Source organism: Alosa pseudoharengus, unplaced genomic scaffold (genome assembly GCF_046254945.1).
Source record: "Alosa pseudoharengus isolate Yale_2024_CS ecotype anadromous, Long Island Sound unplaced genomic scaffold, YU_APseudo_1.1 YU_APseudo_1.1_scf_15, whole genome shotgun sequence".
Taxonomy (NCBI): domain Eukaryota; kingdom Metazoa; phylum Chordata; class Actinopteri; order Clupeiformes; family Clupeidae; genus Alosa; species Alosa pseudoharengus.
This window is the reverse complement of record NW_027468620.1, coordinates 327,875-345,868: the sequence shown is the minus strand read 5'-3', so window position 1 is coordinate 345,868 and position 17,994 is coordinate 327,875. Positions and strand designations below refer to the sequence as shown.

Genomic DNA, 17,994 nt, shown 5'->3' with positions numbered 1-17,994 from the left:
ATTTTCAAAATTCCAAGACCAACGATCTCATGTCTTTCTTTGCCATATGCATGATCAATATCAGAAGATTTTTAAAGACGTTTTTGGACGCAGCTTATTGTTTCATGGTTTGGCATAAAACTGCTAATGAGAACTATAGCCCACTTAGGAAAGTGAAAAGACGTATAGCTTACTTATTTCACAATATCTAAACAAAAAACACCAAGACCTACGATAGAATAATTGAAACATTCTTACAGGTGATCTAGTATATTTAGTGTTTTCACCAATCTAATATTGACCATCAAATGTCCAATTGCCCTCGTTTAGGAAAGGAAGGCATTCAAAAAGGCATTCGAACAGTTTGATAATGTTGGAGGTTATTGTGCAGTATTGGGAATATAGGATAGTATTTGATCATACAGTTTTGAATGTTAAAAGTGAATAAACTTTTTTGAGAGGTGGATAAACTCTAATAAGAGGTGGGTAGGCCTAAACTCTATTTATGAAATTTCAGAGGTGGATAAACTGCGTTTACTCGCGTTTAGCCTCCACTACATCCTAATTTGCGCTCATAGGCCTATTCCCAGCTTCGTAACAGAAAGGTAATATTTGACTGTAAGCTATACAATGTAGACTATAGATATTTTATATCATATATAGCCTACACAACCAAGGGACGGAAGTTATCCTCTGAAAGCAGGGCATCTTCATATTTAGTGTTGCGTCGGAGTTGCGTAAAGAGGTGCAGAACGCGCACCTGTTTTCTTTTTTTTGACTGGCAGTGCCCAAGATCAGATGACAATAGGTGAGTTGAATAATGTAGGATAAAATATAAAGGTAAGCCTAAAGCAAACAATAAAGGACAATGTTTAAGCCATTGGACATTATTGAAAGAAAATGATAGCAAAGATATGCAGAATGAATGAAAAATGACCGGCGAACTAGGCTACTTTTTCAGCAAAAACATAGCCTACCCTAAAAGAAACGTTAAGCCTACATGACATATCACGCTTATAATTTAGTCCTCTGTTTTGTAGGCTAAATCAGGTTACCGTGGGTCATATTGGATACATACAGTAGCCTACTGTACCATAATGTACAGGATTATATAGGCCTAGAGGTCTTTCCTTCATAAGCTAGGCCTACCCTTTTTTTTTCTACAAAGTAGGCCTAAACATACGAAATGTTGATTATTCACATTACTGCAAGCAAAAGGAATGAAAGCGAGCAGAGGACAATAGACATGGATGCATAAGATCTCTTTCCAGAAAGCTTTGATGGAAAAAACATAATTAGGTAAGCTATTCGAACTGACGCATATAGGCTAGTTAACATCAGATGGCAAAGGCTAGGCCTATACAATGTTTTCAATATATAATTTTACATTAGCTACAGCATTTAGGCCATTGATTTCATTAACACATATGCTAATGATATTGATGAGGGGGTGTTTACAAGGCGGAGACCTAAAACCATCCGGCTGCGCACAAGTTGACGTTCATTTGTGATTTATAATGGGCACATCTGGAAGGGTGGCGTACGCACGTTTTTTTGTGCGTCCGTTCGTTTTCTCTGAATCACACGTACGATCATTTCAGAAATGATCTAAGATCAGATGAAGGATGGTTTCTACGCAACCCTTTTATAAATGAGGCCCCTGGAGAAGTTTTCCATTGAAGTAGGTTAGCACATTTTAAAAGTAGGCTATACACAATCTGTGTGCACACAGAACTTCCTCTCCCCTTACTTCCCCCGAAATACATTAATTATATTCTATAGTGACACCTTATGACCGTCCCAGGTATTAACTAGGGGGCAGAAAGAGACTCATTGCACGATTGAAACTGCATAGTCAGTCATCCGCTTCAAAGTCACGCTACCGTAAGGCTAATCATAGCTGTTCCCTCACACTATCGCACATGACAATTTTTACTTAAAAAGGTGATTTTCTGCTCTTCTGACGTATCATGATAGAACCATGCCAACTTTGGATGCGGTTATCTTAGCGATACTTTTTGCAATAACCTCGATATACAGTACATATCGTTGGAAAGCTTAGTTTATGCCCGTTCATGTGAGTACAATAACTTAATTTTGAAAAATATACCAAAACGTCTGGTTTCGCCTTGCAGGGTCACATATGTTGTGTTTTTCTTGTTTTTTCCCCCCTTACACTTCCTAGGTACAGGTGCCATTTAGGGTCAAACTTTGTTTTAGCAAATTTGGCCCACAGGAGGGGGTGAGCTCATTGGGAGAGAGGAGGCTGTGTAAGCCCAGAAATCACTCCACAGTACAGTAATTGAGCTGTTTTATTGCATGTGGGGAAGACCACACACATGTTAACATCTAGGGTAAAAATAAAACTTTAAACATCTCTACAAAACACATCTGGTATGATTACCAATCACTTAGAAACAACAAAACTCTAACCTGTTTTGTTTAGTTTTGACATAAAAATTAAGAAAAAAATATATCTAAAGGGGTTTTAGGAGAATTTAAAAAAAACTGTTTTGTAACTCCGTTACCAGGAAATGATGTTTTCCCCCACTCCCTCAATGGCATTAATCGCAAAAATGCACCATGGTAGGACACTTGATTTAGTATTTCATTTCAAATTGCAAGTTTAGGAAACCGGGCTCTACAGTGCACCCATTTCACTCGCACATGCGAGTAAAAATGATGCCGTGCGAGTGCAAAAAAATATTTAGGCGCACTGGTGCGAATGACTTCTAACCATGTCAATGTTTGTCTATAAAATACACCGCAACATCGAGAAACATTACTGGTGCAAACCATAGAATCACGTCGCGAATGCAGCATAAAAACTGCACCTCCCATCAACGTTAGCAGTTTCGCGTTGTGACTTGCTAGTAGTCGCTTCTATCAAATCCAAGAGCGCGCAGAAAAAGCGGAAAGTTAGACTAGCCAGCCAAGATGCAAAGATTGAAGAAATTAGTTCTTCTATCCACCGAAGTCATTGGATATAGGAGGAACAGGATGAGATTCTGAGAATGCAGTGAGAGAAGGAAAGGTAACCTAACATGCCTTTTAGCCCAGTTGATGTATTGGCTGCAATATGCAAAATATAGCTGTAGCGAACCGGCACAAAAGTAGCCTCCCGTAATACTCCCATTTTATTCAAAGGTAGAACGCTACTGACAACTCCAGGCTTCCACGCATGCTTGTTTGTTTACACCGAATACAAGCTGAAGTGCAAAACGAAATTAGGCCTAACGTTTGCCTACTGCCCCCATCAATGCAGATATTTCACTTAAAAACTAAAAGTATAAAACATATATCCTTGATTAGCCTATGTTGGGTTTTGTGGAAGAGAAAATGGACTGTTTTAGTAGTAGTATTAGGCAGTATGCTGTCAGATAGGTCACCATGGGCATATTTGGATTAGTTATAGATGGATTCACAAATAAATAAATTAGCCTACATTTGGCAGGATACTTAATAAACAGGCTAAATGCAAATATGTCAATGTATTATATTATTTTACATTAACAAAATGTAGGAAAATAGAACAGGCTGAAAATAAAGTAGGCATTGATCTTTTTCCTGTAGCCTAAATGTTGTCAGTCATTCTTAATATTCGCAATTGGTGCACTGGCATGTTTAACTGTTAGCTGCAGTATAATGTTAGATTGTGTGTAAGTTAAGTACAGAACTGACTGTGCGCCCACATTTTTGTCTGTGCTCCTAAATTTTTTAACTTGGGCGCACAAGTGCTCCTGAAAAAAAATGTTAGTGTAGAGCCCTGGGAAATATTATCAGGTTAAAATGTGTAAATCCAGATATGGTAACGGAGTTACAGCAAAGTCACAGAATTCTTTCTATATCTTCGGCTGAGATGTTCTGAACAGCCCCAAATTTGATGTGTATGGTCATGCTAAAAGCCTCTGAGGTCATGCCAACCCGCGGCTCCGGAGCCGCATGCGGCTCTTTGATCCCTCTGATGCGTCTCAGCTTTTGAAAATAATTAATGAGTAGCCCATTTAATTAAAATGTATTTTATTTTAAAAAAGGAGAGAAGAGATCCGAGGCACTCTTATAAATTAATAAAAGTCCTTTATTTTACTTTGAACCTGCCGACGCGTTTCGGTCGCTTCCGAGCCCTTCTCTCCTTTTTTGACATACATTCCTTTTGATCCTGATGAGCACCTGATTCTGGAATTCTACTCAGTCACCCACTGAGGCAATCACTTTTTCTCTCTCCATGTATTTTATTTTAGTTAGTTAATTTTCAAAATGTAATATTGTAGGTCTATCTGAGTAATTTATATAACTTTCCACCTCACTTGACTCCAAATCACCGATTTCCCTCCATTTCAGTCAACGAGAACACTTTCATTGTTATTGTTGATGTATGCGCTTGCTGTAGGCTAGATAAGGAAAATGTCAAAAAGGAAACGTCAGCGACCACAACTTGCAAGGGCGAACACAAGCGGGCTGAAATGGGAAAGTTTCCATCCGAAGACTGATTCTGAAAACGCGAAATGAACTGCCCATTATATATCGCACACTGCAACGAGTTAGTATTGCTGTGTTAACCCTGTTCGGTTCCACTTGCATGTGAGAAATCTTTCTCATAATTGTCAAGCGGGATCCAGGAGTGTGCTCCCCTGGGAGAAGATTTTGATAAATAGTCCCTTAGATTCTGGTGACTTTTGTGGATATAAATGGACATCATTCAGACATGAGATGAACAAACCCAATACAAGACTATATTACAGTAGCATCTTTGTGTAGAGCACCAGAGCTCCTGGGGACCTAGGCCTGTTCATTAATCCATTCCTGATTTTAACTAGTCACTTACCTGCATACTTATTGCTTGTATAGCATACTGAGACTACAGATACTACAGCCATACCAAAAAGGTCAGTGGGTGGCAATTATAATACTCAAAAGTAAACTAGGAATTGATTAGTAGCCTAACCATTGACTAAAGGGCATGAACAAGGAGACATTCATTTTTCTGCAAAATATGCACCATTTATTTTAAACATGTTATTGTTAAGTTTGTCGGACAGATTTCTTTTAAATTCTGGCGAGATGCCGTGTGTAATAAGAGAGCCCGCATGCCTCGAGACAGACAGAGGCGTAAGGACGAGTTTATCCTCCGCTAATTTCTGACACAAAGTGACGAGTGGATGAGCAATTGTAAACGACAGATCAGAGCTAGTGAGAGGAGCGGAAGGAATTTTGTTGAAGCGTGGATCGCTTTTTAATTTAGAGGCCGGAGCGGCCGCTCTGTTCCCCTCCAATTTCGCTCCGATACTGCTCACACCATGAGTCTGAGGCATGCCCAAATCCACCCAGAATTCATGTCTTTCTAATAAAACCAAGACCGTTGTTTTCAAAATTTCAAAGATATCGTTGATGGGGATGGAGTTTGCTAAATATTTTAGAAAGGAAACTGATAAGTCATACAAGTGTATTATTCCTACAAAACAACTAGATACAATGTAGACCATGTGGTGACACTGTTTCAGTGAGTAAAGATTCATTTTGGAATCTAAGAAGACACATTTCGCGGAAACATGAGTGTGTTACGGAGAGCAAAGAAAAACATGAGCAATTTGAATATGCTTCATATGAAGTAGAAGGCTGAAAGTAAAACTTGGATGCTAAGCCAGTATTCTTTAGGCAATTAATCCCACTGATCCCTTTAATTTTACGTTTATGTGTATTGACGTTGCCAAGCTTGTTCGTTGATGCACTATCAGTATCATTTTAAAATAAATGTTCTATGAGTGAAATTGCCGTTGCTCTTAGTTCTTTGGGATTTAAGTTTTCTGTTTGAGGTGACAATTCGGCTTGTATTTATTTCTCCTTCTTTTAAACTGGAGCGAGCATGGAGCGATTTCACTGGAGTGGGATGACGATACCTTTATCGACAAGTTGGGCGTCTTCCCCTGCTTCATAAAGTTGCACTCTATGACTCTGGCTACGTTTCACGTTGCCAGTGTGGGAAACACATTCGTAGTGTACGAGAAACACAAAAGAAATTTGCATGTGAGAACACACAAACCTGATTTTTTTTTCACATATACGTCACAGAGCGCTATCAGGCCAAATCAAATCAAATCAAAGCAAGTATTAATACATGAAATGGTGGCAGATCTAGGTAGCATAGACTCTGCTGAAAAAAACAATACATAGCATGTGAAAATAGTACTTACAATGACTAGGATAAATACTTAACTAGGGTTGGGCCCCCAAAACATGGTTCTAATAAGGCACCGGTGCCGACGCAAGCGGTAGTAACTACATCGAATAACAACGTAGATTTCGGCGTCTCATTTCGGTGCCACTTAAATCCGTTTTTTTTTTTATACGAGGCATCACCGAACGGCATGCGCCATCTCTAATGTCTTGCTCTGATAGCAACATCCAGATACAGTTAGCTACAGGGTGCGATTTGTGTAAAAACCAGAGGGGGGGATGATTTTGAATAAGTTTGTAACCCCCCCCCCCCAAAAAAAATAAAATAAATTAACGAACAATTCATAGCCTAGTAATGTCATGGCTAATAATACCCTATATTATTTTTGCCACCTTTGTAACATTTTAGTTTTAGTTTACCGTGGTGTATGACTTTAAACAGCAAGTGTGCTTGGTATGATGATCAGCTCCTCTAATGCAGGGTAGGACTACGTTTTGACAAGCATACACCTTGTTCTTGCCCCATCTGAAATGACTCCTCTACTTTTGCCGCCTCCATCCTTTCTGTATTTGTTGTGTAAAAAAACGTATATGATGGCACTGAAGTCTTAAGTTAGTGAATTACTAGACTGTTCTCACGTTGCAGCGCTTTACACAAATATCTCATATCTCATCTACAAGTGATATGCTTTAAGAAAATATATAGTTTAGGGCAGCGGTCCCCAACCACCGGTACCGGGCAGCGGGCAACTAAACTAACGTTTTTACATGGTATAGGCCTATATGCAGTTGTTTGATTGCACGCATGCTTGCATTTTGCAAGGTCTATTTTCTTACGTCTCTCTGTCCCGCCTTCAACACTTTTACATATTGCCTTCAGCGCTGCGCAGCCTCAGGTCAGCTCACTTCACTTGATCAGTTCTTGGCGAACGGTATGTCACACGAATTTAGCTAAACTGCTAGAATGAGCAACAAAAAAAAGCATCTTTAGCAGGTCACTGGCCAGAGTGTTTGAGTTGAGAGAGCCGCTGCCGAGATTTCTTACAGAAAAAAAGCTGCACATTTTAGTGATGAGGACTGGGTGTCAAAACTCGCTTACCTGTGTGACATATTCGGGTTGCTTAATGACCTCAACGTGTCACTCCAGGGGAGAATGACGACTGTCTTTAAACTGGCAGATAAAGTCGCTGCATTTAAAGCCAAGCTTGATTTGTGGGGACGACGAGTGGACCGGGGTGTATTTGATATGTTCCAAACAGTAGTGGGGGTTTTGGGAGAGACTGAGGCAGGGCCCTTTCTCTCGCAGCTGGTGCGCGATCACCTTGTTGCGCTTTCAAATGAGTTTGAGCGTTACTTCCCATCCTCCAAAGATCCACGGCAAACCAATGAGTGGGTCCGCAACCCATTTGTCAATATCCCAAATAGTCCTAACTTGTCAGCGCAGGAGGAAGAGCAGTTGATCGAAATTGCAAATGACGGTGGTCTTAAGAGTGTCTATAAGGAAACCTCTCTGGCGGGTTTTTGGATCAAAAACAAAGCAGAATATCCCGAGATAGCCGTAAAAGCGCTGAAACGTTGCTACCATTTCCCACCACCTATATGCGAGGCTGGGTTTTCGGCAATGACTGCAAGACTAAATTGCGCAATCGACTGGACATTTCAAACACACTGAGGGTGTGACTGTCTTCCATCATTCCATAAGCAGGGCTCCCACTGATTATATTCGTAATGCACGTTTAGTTCCCATGTTTTGTTCCCATATTTTGTTAAGCATGTTCACACTTATAGATGTAGCTTCAAGTTGTTCAATAGTCATAGTTCATATTGTTCAATTTTCACTTCTTCAAGTTCACGTTTTTCACATGTTTAAGAGATCGTTACCTTCACTGTTCATACATAACTGGAGCTAGTTCTTTTCAAGTAATGCATGCACAACACATATGGAACATGGAACCCCCGAACAGTCACAATACATTACCCATGCATGCATGCATCACATCTAGAGTTTATACGTATGCTTTTAGAAAATATACAGTGGGGAGAATAAGTACAGTGGGTCCCCGTTAAAAATTGACACTTCATTCACGATCATGGTGAATGGTGAAATGTAAGTACAACTGCAGCCGCTTGGGGGCAGCATAGTCCGCTGTGGAGTTCCACGGTCAAACCAGACGGCGCATTCGACAGCAAGGGCTGTATTAAACTTTGACTAACGTTTCGATGTTCGTTAGTCAAAAACATCGACACATCGAATTGTTAGTCAAAGTTTAATAATGTTCTGCACCTTTTACTAAAGAATAAAGAAAATTAAGAAGACATCTGAGCTGCACCGGCGTCTCTCCTTCTCTCTAAAATATCTGTCCTGGCCTGGTTGCAACGGATTGTGGCCAAACGACAGAAGCGCGGAGAACCCTCCTTTGTCTACCAAAGTGTGTTACTTTGTGCCCCGTGCTCCTCCACTGCTTGTGAAAGAAGGGGATGGGGAGGGGGGCTTAACGTGAAAACAAAACGGCAACGAGTCGTTTTAGGCTACAGGCCTTCATAATGGTAGGCTACAGGAAGAGGGGGGAGGGTATGGGATGACCAGAGCCGTCATCTATCGTCTTTCCAGGCACACAGCTCGTTATATAGCCTATCGACTGCCTTAACAGATAGGCTTTGCTCTTGGGTTTGGCCTTACAGCGAACTCAATGCTCTTGTTGCTTGCAGTTTGTTAAATAAAGCGATGCAGATTACATTATTTATTTCTGATTAATTGCGTCTTTTGATGTATTTTGCAACATTTACTTGTTAGGCTGGGCTACTGTCAATGTCCTGTACAGGTCAATGTTCAACAATTGCTGGTGTAGGCCTAGGCTATTAATCAATTAGGGACTGTTCGTTATTTATTTAATTAAGGGGCTACCGGAGGAGTTTTGGGAGCGTTAGTCAAAAAAGACGTGACCCTCCCTCGCCAGCAAGAATTTTTTCTATGACCCTCCAAAGTGATTGAGAAAAAACGCATGACCCTCCCCAGTCCCAACAATTTATTGATGCCTTAGGCTACTGGGTCAATTTGGGAGCTTGCATGCTACGACTCCTTCCTTGAAATGCCTTGAAAAGGCTGTCGTTTGCACAATTTCACAAATAATCACCGGGACCGAAACAAACCTGTCAACTTTTCCCGGGTTTATTGCGTATTTTAACTTTTTCCTCGCTGTCTTAAGCCTATGGTACGGTCCCGCGTCTGCGTCTGCGTCCCGCGCACGCGGCACTGGTGAGCGCGTGACGAGAATTGCGTAATTTTTATAGCATGCTTTCTTTGAGTCGACCGAAATTTAAGACCGCGCGTCAAAGTGACGCGTAGACTGCGCATGTGTGAAACGGAACTGCTGTAAACACTCCCCTCCAGTAGGTGGACCACATAGAAGAACAACACTTAAACGTAGAAACAAACCTAGACAGAAGAAGACTTGTTTGGTTACCATAACGACGATGGAACAGAGCGCCTGTCCTCAGCTTGCCTGGCTTTGAGTTACGTGAGACACCACGACATGGAGTCAACTTCGACCGATGTAAAGCCACAATCCACAGATACATTCTTTAACATTATATTTAACGGTCACTTTACCATCTATGGTGTAGAACCCAAAGTATTTCAAGACACCACATTTTAGATGAGTTGGGGACGTAATTACCTGTATGCTGGCCGTTCTGTGCGTTACCTTTGATTGTCGAAACAGGGTGGCTGCATGGGCTCATTGTGGCTACTGGCTATTATATTGGCTTGATTTGGTCATGAGCCCTGAATCATATAGCACTGAATGAGATGGCAAACAATAAAATAAAACTAATCATAGACTGTAGAAATGCGCTACACAACACTAAAAACCGAATAGTTTAATTAATAGTTCGACTACGGATATTTCACGTCACGTCATGTTCGAATAAAAAGTGACAGCCCTACTCCCTGCATAGAGAGCTGACATGACTTCGGATTAAATGCATCTTTTAAAAATGAGCGTAGCCTATGCTGAAATCAAATCGCGAAACCCAGAGCCAATTAAAGGTATCTATCTACAATGCTCAGGCGAAACCCAGTAACACTTGCTGATCGAGATGCATTCTCGCCTGTTCCGTATATAATGCGTTATCAATAGTGATTATAATAATAAAGGGAATGTAGCCTACCTCTCCCAGGTGCAATCATTATCACCTAGCCTACTCCTGAACAATGCTGAACTCAAATCTCGAAACTCGCCTGTCAACACCGGATGCATTATCATAATAATAATTGAAGGCATAACCTAGGCTACCTCTCGCTCTAAATACACCCATTATCACAGTGAGACATTATACATGAACACAAATAGTTACTTCAAAACTTTTATTGACACGTCATATTTACAGGTTTTTGGTTCATACTTTTTGGTATGAGGCAGGTGTGAAGACTCAATACAAATTTAATTGAGGACATATGTACGCACAACTCTTTCTTACCATGCTGTGTTTAGAAAAATGTCTTTACTTTGTATCGCAACAGTAATGCTGCCCTTGCAGCACCGAGTCACTTAGCTATAGGCTAAGTAGCCTAATAAGCAAGTAGGCTAAGCTAGTCTCTCAGCTATACCAACAGGTGTGCTGTGTGTGTTCTGGTGGATGATAAATGGAGCGATGCGATGGGCCAGCTTATCAAACTTCCCAGCAGACAGGCGAACGTACTCGTGATGCTTTTTCCTTCATCAGCTTCCTTCGTTCAGTGCTCGCACATCCCACGTTCTTCTTTTCTTCAGGCGTTTCAGGCTTCTTTGGTGGTTGTGTCCTACTTTCAGGCTCGACGTACCGCCCCCAGTTGGTGGGGCAGAGTATCACAGTTAATCCGTAGTGCGCAGGCGCTAACCTTAACGATTTAATGCGTATTCAGGACAGCAGAAATTGGAGTATGCTTCACGTCCACGGCAAAAATGACGCACGTCTTGGACACGCGCAAATGTGACGCACAACCATACCAGAGCCTTTAGGAGGAGCTGCAGGGCCGTCGCAAGGGGATGCGAGGCCCTGTGCGAACTTGACAGATGCAAGGCCCTTTTCACTTACGTGCATGAAATCATGCGATAGCTTACTTTACACATAGCCAAGGCTACCGTCGGTGTATTTTAATAGTAGCCTAGTCTAATAAGCTACACCAGCTTGCCTTTAAGAGGGGAAATTCAATTGTATAGCCTATAACATTAGCTGAGTCACATATTTGGCCATATGGTGTTTATCATAGGCTACATCACGAAACCAAATAGTGTAACAAAGGCAAACACTTTAACAGGGGGAATTAATTGGGCATGAATCATTGTGCTGAACTGTATTTGTCAATGAGCAGAAACACACACGACATTCAAACTATTGATAAGATGTACTGGTCTGTATCTATAGGCTAACATTGGACAAATAAATGACACTGACTCGCCATATCCTGACTCAGGAAAAAAAACATTTTCTTGCTTTGCCGCAAACTCAGCAATGAAATCATAGGCCAGTTTGCAGGTAGCCTAACGTCTTTTTCATAGAAGGGAGAGCCCAGTCTCTCCTGTGACATGGAGGTGCGCAAATAGTTTTTAATAGCCTGTTCAACTTCGAAAAGCTTCGTTCACCCGATGCCAGTCACTGATCGCAATTTCAAAGTTCGGAAAGCTTCATCTTTTTAAGTTTTAAGTGCAGTGGCCCCGATCTGCCCCCTTTGGAATTATATCTCGAGCCTATTATAAGGTCCAGTGCGTTATGTCCTGGGATTCGGATGTGCTCAAAAAGAAAAGAAAAAACACTTTTTTATAGATGGTTATGAGGAGCAATGTGAGAGAGAAATTTGATGATCATTGATCGTTGTTTTGGGACGTTAAGCCTTTTCCATAGGCGTCAGTGAAGGAGATTGAAGAGTGACCTGAAAAAAAACTCAGTGTCATTCAGACTCAACCCTCTTGTTGTTTTATTATCTTTTTCGTTGTCGTTTGAACGTTGGCAAGCAGGCATGTTGCGGTTGCAATTTAAGTGAAATTTCTACAGTAGGCCTACAACATGCTGTTAGGCTGGGCTACTGTCAATGTACTTTTACAGGTAAATGTTCAACAATTGCTGGTGATCAGGTTATATAATCAATTAGCTAAATCATTTGTCCAGCTGTTTAAACATTTTTTCGTGCTAAATTCAAACGCAAAAGGTGCTTTGATCTATTTTTCGTTTGAACGTCGGCAAGCAGGCATGCTTTGGTTGCAATGAATGAGGATAATTGCTTTTTTTTGCATTATTTTGAATATGACTTGCTCCAGTCTCAACAGCATGTACTTTTTCCACACGCTAAGTTCTAACACACATAGGCCTATCCCCTCTCGCTTTCTCTCTCTCCATCCCTGCACACGGTGCTTTCTTAAAGGAGCTGCACCATTTTACAACAATTGCATCTACATTTTCATATTAGAATGTTTTGTCAAGTGTAAGCTTAAACTACCGTGATCAATTTAAGTTCCCGTGCCCCCGCAGCGTCATGGAAGCAGTAAGTCAGTCGCATCAAAAATAGTAGTGGCACCCAAGTGACACCTTGTGGTTGTTTGTGTCAACTGCAGTTTGTGCCATTTCTGCTGAGAAAATGGGGTGCGTGATTCATGAAGGAACTAGAGGGTGACAATTTTTCGGGACTCCCGCGGGTCACGGTATTCCCGCGGGTTTCCCGCAGTACGGGAGTAAATTTCACTGTTGGTAACGTGATTGGGACGGGACAGGAAATAATAAACGGGAGCTGGCGGGAAGCCAGAGATTATTAACTTAAAAAATGACGCTGCAATGCAGTGAGTGCGCCCAAAGACGTGAGGCATTTCGTTTTAGAAAAGAGAACCAATTACAACCCACAATACGTTTGTTGTTGATTGGTAGCCTATCAGAGCAAGACAAGCAGCTGCCCTGTTCACAATCAATCAGCTTCAGCGATAGGCCCTAAGGCAAAATGGATGCAAAGAAACAGTTACAGGCGAAAGTATCAGCTGTCCGGGAAAGCGATTCTCGTTGAGTTTAATGTGTCATGCAATGTTGGGGCATGACACCTTGACGATCGCATTCCTCAATATATTTATCGCATAACCCTGGCGGAACACAAAAAATTGTTTTGTTTACTCATAGCAACGTTGCTATGCTTCGCTGGTTTAACGTGATGAGAACGGTGCAAACTTAACTGATGGGATGAGATCTAACTATGAAATGATTTAAGCATAGCCTACAGCAAAGTACTGTAAAATATGTAATTTTAATATAGCCCAAAATGATCGGCTATTAAAGAAAAGTTAGACAAGGCTTTCTGCCCTACCAAAATGTATGGTCACCGCACGCTACTGTAGCCTAACAGTCGGATAACTTTAGACATCAACATAGGGAGCGGGACGGGATTCGGGAGTCTTTCTCTCGGGATTTTGCGGGACAGAATTTTTTTGGGGGGGCTGTCACGTGATCGGGATATGACGGGAGTATTTGTGCGGGCTCGGGATGGGACGGGAGTGAAAATTGCTTTTGAACCCATGCTAAATTTGACTAAAAAGAGGAATATAAAAATCATCTGTTAGAAATTGATCTTTATGCCTTAATTAAAAAAAATGAGTAACAATCCAACCTTTAAAGACACCAATTTTCTTAGTGAATGAAGAATTTATCGTAAATAAATAAATGTTCTTCCTTAAATTGCAATGCCTTCGGAGTGAGGTATGTTAAATTCCCATAGAGGCAGGCAGATTTTTTATTTTTAAAGGCCACTTATTTCATGGATCCAGGATACTACAGTATGCATCCTGATAAAGTTCCCTTGGCCTTTTGGAATTAAAATAGCCCCAAATTCATAAATTCAATGTTTTTAAGACTTTTTAGACCCCACGGGAACCCTGTTTAAAAAGTCTACTTTGATCTGTGTTTTTGCTTGGATTTTTTTTTTGCTTGCATTAAAGACATACAAGTCACTCTATAATTATGTAACTGGAAGCCTTTATAAAAAAAAGCCAAACAAATACCGGTAAATAAAATTAACTGGGTGCAATAGTAATAGGCAATTGGTATATCATAACAAATTACTCACCTATGTCTCACAGTGAGAGATAAGAGAGGTGATCTCAGGACTCATGTGGCCAGTGGCCTTTGCAGCTTCCACAATGGCTCTGCGATATATCCCTTTCTTCTTGCGATTAAAACGCATTTGGAAAAATTCACAAAATGGGGAAAGTTTGGCGACAGTCAACAGAGAGGTGGTGGGTGAGCCGAACCATGACACCTTTGCTTCGGGCCAAGTAGTCTCGAATTTCGCTGTCTCTTTACAAATACCACTAATGCTTAGGACTCTGGCTGGCCACCAGGGGAACCCATGGATTTTTCCCCAAACCACATCACCAACCGTAACTGCATGACCTTCTTCAGTCACAAACTTGGACATGCTACGTGTGTGCAGACGGACAGTGAGGGGTGGCACAGTCTTACTTTCTCCATGTGAGGTGGAGGAGACAGCAACATCATCCCCAGGGGCCAGGTCACACAACTCTGGTGATGTACGATCTGAATTTAATGATTTTGATTCATCCAAACTGTCACTACTACAGACAGAAATACTTGAGGAGTGAGTCTTTCTCTTATGAAAGTTGATTAGCAGGGTGAGGTCACCACGGCCTGCTTCTTCATATGAGCTTTCTGACCATAACTCCAATGAGGCCTTGTCTCCTGAATTATCCAACTGTGAATGTTCAAAACCAGTTCCTTTTCTACACTTGAGGTCATCAGTCATTAGCTTAGCTTCATACATAGAATCATATTTTTGTTCTTCACTAGCACAATGTGAATTCAAGTTAATCTTTGGTGATGATATTCCTTGGGGCTCCAGAGGTCTTGGAAATTTTAGTTTAGGAATGGATACTGTTAAGCCTGTTAGGGTTGGATCCATGTCATGCATGGTCTTTACAGTCACTTGATTGTGACCATGAATCCCAAGTCCATTTTGCAGTAACTGCTTTGGGCAGAATGGCTTGACTGAGCCATGTACTCTAGAAGGGATTTTCATGACCTCACCTTTACCTTGAGGAGTACTATATGAGATCTTTATCACAGGACTACGGGGAACCATATCTGAAGCAGGGGATTTTTCAACTTCTGTTTTGTCTTTTCTGAACCTTTTGCTAACATAACTGGGCATGTCCACTTTCCTTTTAGTCTCTCCAAAGGTGTCATCATCATGTTTCAATCCCTTCATGGGGGATTCCTTAACATTTCTACCCTGAAGGGAATTCTCTTTCCTGGCTGACAGGTCTTCTGTTACATTTATGTCCTCATCACCATTGACCGTATTCTTGCACTTTTCACAAAGAACTTGACGCGGCCTCAAACGGATCGTACTCACAGTCAACCTTCCTGGCTCCCTAGTTCGTCTTTTCTTGTGCTTTATTCGTCGTGGAGGAGGCTGCGGTATCCACTGTCTGTAACTGTGACGAACCCAAAGTGGCTGAGGGAATGGGGCTCCTTCAAAATAAGACGGGTATGAGACCTGGCCAGCAAGCAATGGGACTGGTGAAGGGTCTGAGACATCTTGTTCAGGAAGGCCGTTTTCATCCTCTGCTTGCTGTAGTAGTGGAAAGGGCAGTTTACAGTCAGGTTCTTGGTTTGCAATTTCAAATTCCTGTCTTGAAGGATGACGATCGTTTGAATTCACTGTAATGTCAGGTAAGCAGAAGAGCCCGGATCTACAAAGATAAAAACAGAAAAAAAACAGAAGTTTAACTAAGTTCAGTTTAACATTGCGCCCCATGGGCATGTCAATTAAAAATACAGGTGTGGTCAGGCGCATGATCCAAAAATCACTATCTTAAAGCCACTAAAAATCATAACCCCACTGAACAAGAAAAAACAGGTCTAAAGCAGAAGGCGCATCCCAGACAACGACTCATCTGCAGGATGAATATCCTTAGGATTTTTATTCAGTCATTTGAACATTATTGGTATAAGTGTTGTTTTTCAGGCTTTGTTTTCAATTGTAACCCCATTTCAGTCAATAGTGAAAGTAAATAACTTAAGTGTAAAACTGTTTTGTCCTTGCCTATGAGACCACAGTGAAGTTAGTTTCAGTTTGCCTGGAGTTCAAATAATAGGCGAGTGCAGATGCATGTAGGCTATACTTTGCTAGTCACACATTTAGTAAGTGGAATCCTGGTGTTGCACAGTCTCACGGGCAAGCAGATTCCTTCAGATGTGCTGTCAAAATACAAACACGCTGTTTGATGCTGCACTCCTTGCTCTTAACTCATTGAGTGCCAAAAACGTAATATTACGTTTTTCCTTCCCATGCGTTGAGTGCCAAAAACTTAATATTACGTTTTTAGCTTTTTTTTTTAAATTACGGAACTAGACACTCTAACACACCTTATATGTGATTTTGGGAACTCTGTGATGAATGGAAATGAAATATATGACGATCGTGGAACTCATGAAAACGCACATCTGGACATTTTATCTGGACATTTTATCATAACTCGGTTGCCGTTTTGGGTCGAATCAGTGACGCATGCACGTCAGGTCAAAACCAGGCCATTTTCGTGGGTCTATCACTAGGTGGCAGTCTCGCTGATCACTTCCTGAAAAGTTTACAGAAGTAAGTAACAGGCAACATATTTCATATTTTATGAAAGATGTTATATCTCCATTTCTAGAAAAAAAACTGTGATTTTGATGAAAACTAGCCACTGTTTAGCTTGGGATTTCTCAGGAACAGAGGCGTGTAAAAATACACGGTTTGCACCCACCGAGAGCTTAAAGTCTCACCTTTTAATCGAGCTATTGTATGTGTTCATAGCTATAACACAGAATATGCTGTGGCTGTTCAAAAATCATCAACAATGGTCTAGATTGCTGGCACTCTAGGACAAAGCTCCCAAAAACATCTTGGCATTCAATGAGTTAAAGGACAGATGTCACTCTCATTGGTTTAAAGGATGTTAAGCCCAAAACATACCAAGAAACATAAGAACAACCCTTTTGAACAATGCGCCTGGCAAACTTATTATGCCACCAAGATAGAGATTTTAGACACACCTCATACAATGCATTTCAGACCCTCAAGATAGGGTCAGTGGGTCCCATTTAGAAGTGGCCAAATCATTCACGCAATCATTCCCGAGATTCACGCATCTGCGTGAAATGTATTACAACTTTTCGCCACGAGGTGACAGCTTAAATCCGCTGTAGCATTGCCGGTAGGGCTGGGATAAATTATTATTTTTTAAACGATTAATATAGCGATTATTTTTTCGATGCATCGATTAATCTAACGATTCATTTTTTCAGTCCGATTCGATTTCGATTCGATTATCTCCCCATTAATTCACTAATAGCAATTTATACATGTTGATTTACATATATGAATGAAAAAACATGAATTCCTTAACATTGTAATATGTTTATTGCTCTTAAAATTCCAAAAGAAAAGACTATACAAGTGCAAAGTAATGCATTCTTAGTCAGAGGTAGCATTCCATAAAGTTCATTAGTATAGGGCTAATTGAGTGCCTGTCACTTTAAGACGTAACACTAACACAGTTAAAAACCTGCTGATGTGTGGATGCAATTCATAACGTAGTTAGTTCGTACTTCTCCTTGGGACAAGCCCTTTTGAGTCTTGGAAAACTATTTTCCATTTACATCGGGATTTTGCAAACATTCAGTGTGAATAAAATGAGCCCTGCATGAGTAACGAAATTGACAAACAGCTGTAAGTAATCATGCTAAACCCGACATCCAAACAGCATTCTAATGTTAGCATTAGAGATATTGCTTGATTGCATAACCTAAATTAGTTTAGTCTCC

General features: G+C 40.9%; 1 protein-coding gene across 1 annotated transcript in view; it reads right to left on the bottom strand.

The window, feature by feature from the left end:
* Positions 1–17,994, bottom strand: part of pwwp2b (PWWP domain containing 2B) — a 59,597-nt gene that overhangs the window by 5,592 nt on the left and 36,011 nt on the right. Inside the window, exon 2 of the mRNA XM_076285260.1 lies at positions 14,234–15,878. Within this exon, the coding sequence (XP_076141375.1) occupies positions 14,234–15,878 (1,645 nt within the window). The remainder of the gene's footprint in view (positions 1–14,233; positions 15,879–17,994) is intronic.